Below are 6109 nucleotides of genomic sequence, written 5' to 3'. Positions count from 1 at the left end.
ACCTGTGTAGTAATGGAGGACGTTGGGAATTTCTCTTTCTCTCAGAGGAAGGCCTCTAACTGGGCCAAAGCTAAGGCTCAATTCACACCCAGCGACACCAAGTGCATAGAGGGAAAAATGGCTGGGAAGACTCAATGCTTTTCAGAATGATTTCTCTGCCTGGAATTGTAGGTCATCTACTCCACATTGCTTCCTTAGCACTCTGATGTCCTGAGCTATGGTTCTTACAATGTAATTGGGATTTGGAGGTTTTGATCCCACAAAAGCAACTGGTCCGTTATTACTAATATATTCTACATACAACTGTAAGAATCTTCTCCATTCTATTTTGTAAGTAAAGTCATGAAGGAGTTGAGTGGCATGTATTGTTTCTTGTATTTTCAGATTTTGAAGTAATTCTATTTAAGTGTAAATCATGCCCACAAGATGGTAAAGGGCAGTGTTGTAAAACATTCAAACGCTTCTGGTGGCAGACTCCTTTCTGTGTTCTCCATTGTACTAAGAGAATATTGTCTCCACTGAGATCTGTCAAAAAAGGAAATCACACCACTGAGATAACTATGAGTTATTAACAAGTGATGTAGCTATTGCTTCTAGGACTGGAAATCAAAGGGAAGAGGTGGGGTTATTGGAACATCTGCCTTTGGAATAAGTCCCATGGATCTAGCACTCTAACCTCTGAGGAGAAGGTTAGCTAACCTGGTTTTGGAACCTCAGGGATTTGGTGGAGGACTCAAATACCTGACACTCTAGATGCTTGGTAGCTGTGCCAGTGTCTCTGAGGCTGATAGTACTGTTGGCTCTGGAGTTACTAAAAAATATGTATACATAATTATTACATATAAATATATAATTATAACATTATATATTATATACATAGTAATAATGTCAGAATTAGTTACTGTCTTTGCAAAGGTGAGAAATATTAATGAGGCAACACTGGCATGAACAGTGATCAAAAATTTCCCAGGTTTCCAGCCTCCCTCCAGTTCCGCATTATTGCAGAGGACTGGCAAAGAAGAAGTTTGATGTGTATGTTTACATTCCCTGTGTGACAAAGCAGAGTACAAATGGGTAGGAGGGTTGGAATTGAGACAGCAAATTAAAAACACATGCATACACATTATTCATGAGCTGTGCCTTTGCTCAGGAAACACGGAGGTTCATTCTACGAAAAATTAAACACTAAAATTATTTAAAATAATGGAAAGTAGAAATAATTCAGGAATTAGCATATTTTTCTAATGTTTAATGGCCAATGTTTATGATCCCAAATAATAAAAACCCTTGGGGATTCTGTCAATGATCTTCCACACATTCTGCAACATTTGAGGAGACAAAAACTTAATACATGCGAATTCTCCTAAAGATTTGGCTTTCTTTTTGAAATTTTAATTTTTTGCTATACTTTCTAAGATACAGTCAAAACATTTTGCTGTTCTAACTCAGATGGAATCGGAACATTTTGCTCCTCTTCTGTAGGTAAAACCTTGATTGTTGCTCTTCTTAGTTGAGTTGGAGATGGAACATTTTGCTTTTCTCCTTGAGGTGAACTAGGAACACTCTGCTCTTCACTCTTATCTGTTGGTTTTCGTCTCAGAGTAAACACAAGTAAAATGAATAATAAAAGAAAACAGGAAATAAACCAAAGTGCTAGCAGAAAACTGTACCATTCCTCCCATTCTTTGTCTTTTCTCTTAGGGGGTGGGCCACTATCAATACTACCTCCATTGCCATCTTGCAGGCAGTTGGGAGGGTCCCACTCATAGTCGCAGTGGCAATGATGTCTGTTGTTACAGACTCCTTTCAGATTGCAGGTCTCAGATGAACAATCACTTGCCAGAAGTGACCTAGGGACACACTTCCTTTGGATGCAGATATGTTCTGCACCACACTCGGTTCCATCTTTCACTTCACCAATGTCAGGTATGTTCATCCCCAGATGATAGTCAGTGCCCCAGCAGGTGACATTATTGAAGTGAGTCCAATGTACAGTAGAATGATCTTGCAGAAGGGGAATTTCTGTCACATTGTCACACTGAACCCTCCCACACAGGATGTCTGAGATGTTACATCGCACATATATAGAGCCATGAATACCACAGTGACCAAAACGGTCACCTTGGGTGTTCACTTTCGTGTAGCAACTCTGATTTGCACTCTTGGCCTCTTTGCCAAAAATTTTCTTACACTGTTCTTCACGGTTATTGCATCTCTTTTCATAGCAGTAGCCACCGCCCAGGCATGGGATCCCATCCTGCACATACACGTCTTCTGGACAGTGATGGGATGTCCCATTGCACCACTCTGGAAGATCACATACATTTTCCTCTTTTCTACACACATTGCCTGATGGCATGATCTGGCAGTCTTTGCAACAAAGCCCAAAAGCACAAGCAGCCCCAGGTGCCAGCATGCAGTTAGACTGACAACATGGATCTTTCATACACAAATGTAAAGCGCCACAGTCACACTCTTCTCCTTCTTCAACCACACCGTTTCCACACTCAGTAAGTGTGAAGATGTTCCCTAAATTTGATTGAGTGTATAAACATTTTCGTTTTGCAACGGTGTCTACGAATTGAGCATAACTGCAGTTGCTGAATCTAGTTGCTTTTTGTTTTGATGGAAACATAATGCAGCTCTGATGTCCACATACACAAGGGTATTTATCATGGTCCATACCCAAATTATGACCGATCTCATGTGTCACAATGTATGCAAAATCATATAAATTGTCAGTTAAGAAACTATCAACTCCACAGTTAAGATGAGGGTTACATACAGTTCCAAGATAAGCTAAGCCAAGATTAATACCATAGTTCTGCTTTACAAAAACATGTGCAACATCATGGGGTAAGCGCTGATGAAAGCCACCTTTCTTCCAGGTGCAAAAGTCTGGCAGAAACGTAACTATATCATCAGTTGGAATGAGGTTTCCTTCAGTCCATATCTCAATTCCTATTAGAACCATATTAACATCCAGTGGATTATAAAAGTTATCTATTCCATTGATAACAAGGACTATTTCCTTATATATATTTGAGGTGTTACTTTCGCGATGCAGATATCGATTGTGATCCACTACCACCGCCAGTTCAAGAAACATCGTGTGGGTCCACCAGCCTTCATATCCACTTTGCAGCAGAGTATAATTAACACTGTCTTGTAGCTTCAATTGTCGCGCTATTTCTTCATCTGTTAATCCACATCTCATGGGTGGGAACTGTGTCTCCTCACTGCTCGTCTTATACACGAGATGTTCAAATGTAGTAGAAAGCATTTTGGGCTCAATTTCATAAACAATGTCATTCGTCTGTATTATTCCTTGAAAGCCCCCAAAACAGGTACTGAGGGCAACCAGGGATATTGGGTCCCCCTCCACATACCCATGATAGTAGCAGTCATTCTGGACAAAAGGCTGGTCCTCAATGAGAGCGCCCTGGTCTGTGTAGGTGAACACTGGCAGGTGTCTGGACAGCAAATGCTTGTTGATCTTCATGTGGACAATGTGTCTCTGGCCCCCAAAATGCAGTCTGTAGGAGAGCCAGCCTGGAGGCTTCATGCCGATGCCAGTGCCTTTTACCTTTTGGGGAATCACCACTTCTGGGGTACTATGGTGTTGGGAGTGTGCAACTTGGGAACATTCAGATAGGAACAGAAACATCGCCAGCCAGAGTGGCAGGAGAGTGTTCCTCACATGCACAAGGGCCTCACCCACAGCCATTAGGGAGTCACCATATACAGCCATTGGTGAGAACAAAATGGGATATGCCGGAGCCATCACTGTTCTGTCTCATTCCTCTGAGCTATCTGTATCCAGCACTGGCTTTTAATCTGTTCTCTGGCAGAGTCACACCATCAGAGAAGCACACTACAAGAGAAAATACAAAGAACAGTAGAGATAGAGGTGGGGATTGTGCGCAGGCCAAGGTAGAGGAGGAAGAGGAAGGTAAGGTTTAAAATGGGTTAATGTCTGGCTCAAGAGATGACTCAGCATACTGCACGTGTTTACCCTTAAGGAATTGTGAGGCACTGTGAGACTGTGGATGTACAAGAGAATGGTGATTGGCCAGCCATAGGCTGACAGTTTGTGAAACCAGACGAAGGACACATAGTGATTAATGATACTGTTCTTCAAATACATGAATATGTGTGAACATTTTCACAATAAATATACCAGGGATGGAGGTGCCAAAAAAATGTATACACATGATTTGTATTTACCTTTTGTTATAGGTATATATTGAATATTACAATTTTAATACAGTTTTTTCCTTTCTTAAAATGTGTATACATTTTTTTTGGAACCCTCTGTATAAAACAAAGAGTCTTAATGGAAAGGTAAATATATATCATGTTTTGAGAGGGAGCCTCTATACACCTTGACTTGGTATAAATATTTATATATAGTTTTTTCTTTCAATTTAAAATGATAAATCATTTAGTCACATTACTCAACAGAGATATATAAAAATACATATATCATTATTTTTTCTTATTGTCCTTTATATATATCCATGCAACAAATTATTACTTGTCTTATCTCCTTCCTGTGTTCCTCTTTTCATTTAATTCTGCCAAACTGCAAGGAGCATAGTATCAACTGGGCTTCACATTGTTGACCGGCATGTTTTAAGTAGGGATTTAAATAGAATTAAGTAGGGATAAAGAGCTTTCCATGAAAAAGTGTGCTATTGCTTTTCATGAAAGGAAGATTCCATAAGTAATGAAAATGATTCCAGAGAATAAATGTCCAGTATGTGGAATTGTTTTTTTTTTTTTTTTGTTTTGTTTTGTTTTTTTAAATAAGCAGAAATGAGTAAACCAGGAGATGATAGGTTCTTAACTGGGCATTGTTCAGTTTTATATTATCTACTATGGGAAGTGGATTTGATCAGTATGTTTTGGATCTCTCATAGCAGACTTTACTTTCCTGTGTTTTTTTCAATTTTTACAGGGGTCCTTGATGTCTTTACTTAAAGAACACTTGAGTACTTTAATGATCTGATGATGACTGTGGATATTCACACTAGATAAATAAAAATTGACATGTATATGTAAAATATGGAATGCAATTTTACAAATTTCTAATGTGTATCTTTGCCTCAACTACTCTTTCTAAATTTGTGCTCAAAACAATTCACTTATTTAGGCTTGTATTATACATGTTTCCCAAGTGAGTGCTCCAGTGTCTGCACATTATCTTGTTTTATTAGTATTTTAATTAATATTTTATTCAAGGAAGAAAATAATAAATCAGTATTGTCAGATAAGCATTGTGCTCGTGCTAGATTTCTCATTTTCACAAATATGTGAAATATTTGTATTATTGGGGCAAATATTTTTGTATTTGTATTTTTCATACAAGATATGTATGTGTGTATTTGTTTATGTACATACATCTGTATAAAGATTGAATGCAAGAGTTTGTTGCCTTGCAATCCTAAAACTGTGAAGATTTAGATGTTTTTGCCCCATAAGACAATATTGCCTTCCCCAAAGCTTTCCTTCATCCTTTTGGGATTATTGATTTCCTTTGCATTTCTGAAGGTACTTTATTTTGCCTTCAGTACACATCCAACCTCAACTGTTATCCTTCTACTTTGATTTTATTCCATTTTCTATGGTGTTGAAAAATGTTCTTCTTCTTAAGAGTATAATCAAATATAAACATATTTAAGTAACATCCATCTAATCCATTGTACTTCCCCATCCAATACCACCATTGCCTACTGTCGATTGCACATTATGATACATACTAATAAATGTATAAAGATAATTAATACATTCTTTTTTATATCCCCACAGTTTCATCAAATTGATCAATCTCTGTACCTCAATTACCACCTCCCTTCTCACACATATTTATAGCCTAATTCACTGTTTTCCAAAAAATGAGCAACAATCCACTAAAACAAAATTTTGTAGCTTTCACTCAAGTAAAATATACTAGAATAGGAAATAATAAACGTTATAGATTCCCCCTCAAGATGTGAATACTTGTTAAAGACTCATGTTCTGTTTGCTTATTTTTGCATGTTCATTCATGCATACACAAATACTAGTGCTCCTTTCCCTCATGTGAAATTCTTGAATGACTTACCAG

General features: G+C 37.9%; 1 protein-coding gene across 1 annotated transcript; it reads right to left on the bottom strand.

The window, feature by feature from the left end:
• Nucleotides 1–1313: 1313 nt before the first annotated feature.
• LOC109448108 (disintegrin and metalloproteinase domain-containing protein 20-like) lies at nucleotides 1314–3866 on the bottom strand. Its single transcript, XM_019733079.3, has one exon. It carries the CDS (start codon nucleotides 3782–3784, stop codon nucleotides 1412–1414), a length of 2373 nt encoding a protein of 790 aa, XP_019588638.3. The 5' UTR covers nucleotides 3785–3866; the 3' UTR covers nucleotides 1314–1411.
• Between the last annotated feature and the right edge of the window lie 2243 nt (nucleotides 3867–6109).

Source organism: Rhinolophus sinicus, chromosome 15, assembly GCF_057876585.1.
Source record: "Rhinolophus sinicus isolate RSI-liver-muscle chromosome 15, RSI-T2T, whole genome shotgun sequence".
In the NCBI taxonomy this organism is placed as follows: Eukaryota; Metazoa; Chordata; class Mammalia; order Chiroptera; family Rhinolophidae; genus Rhinolophus; species Rhinolophus sinicus.
Note: the sequence above shows the minus strand (reverse complement) of the source record. Positions and strands in the feature narration are given on the sequence as shown.

Coding starts and splice junctions, on each gene's coding strand:
- LOC109448108 (XM_019733079.3), bottom strand. CDS start 3,784: ATGGCTCCGGCATATCCCATTTTGTTCTCACCAATGGCTGTATATGGT.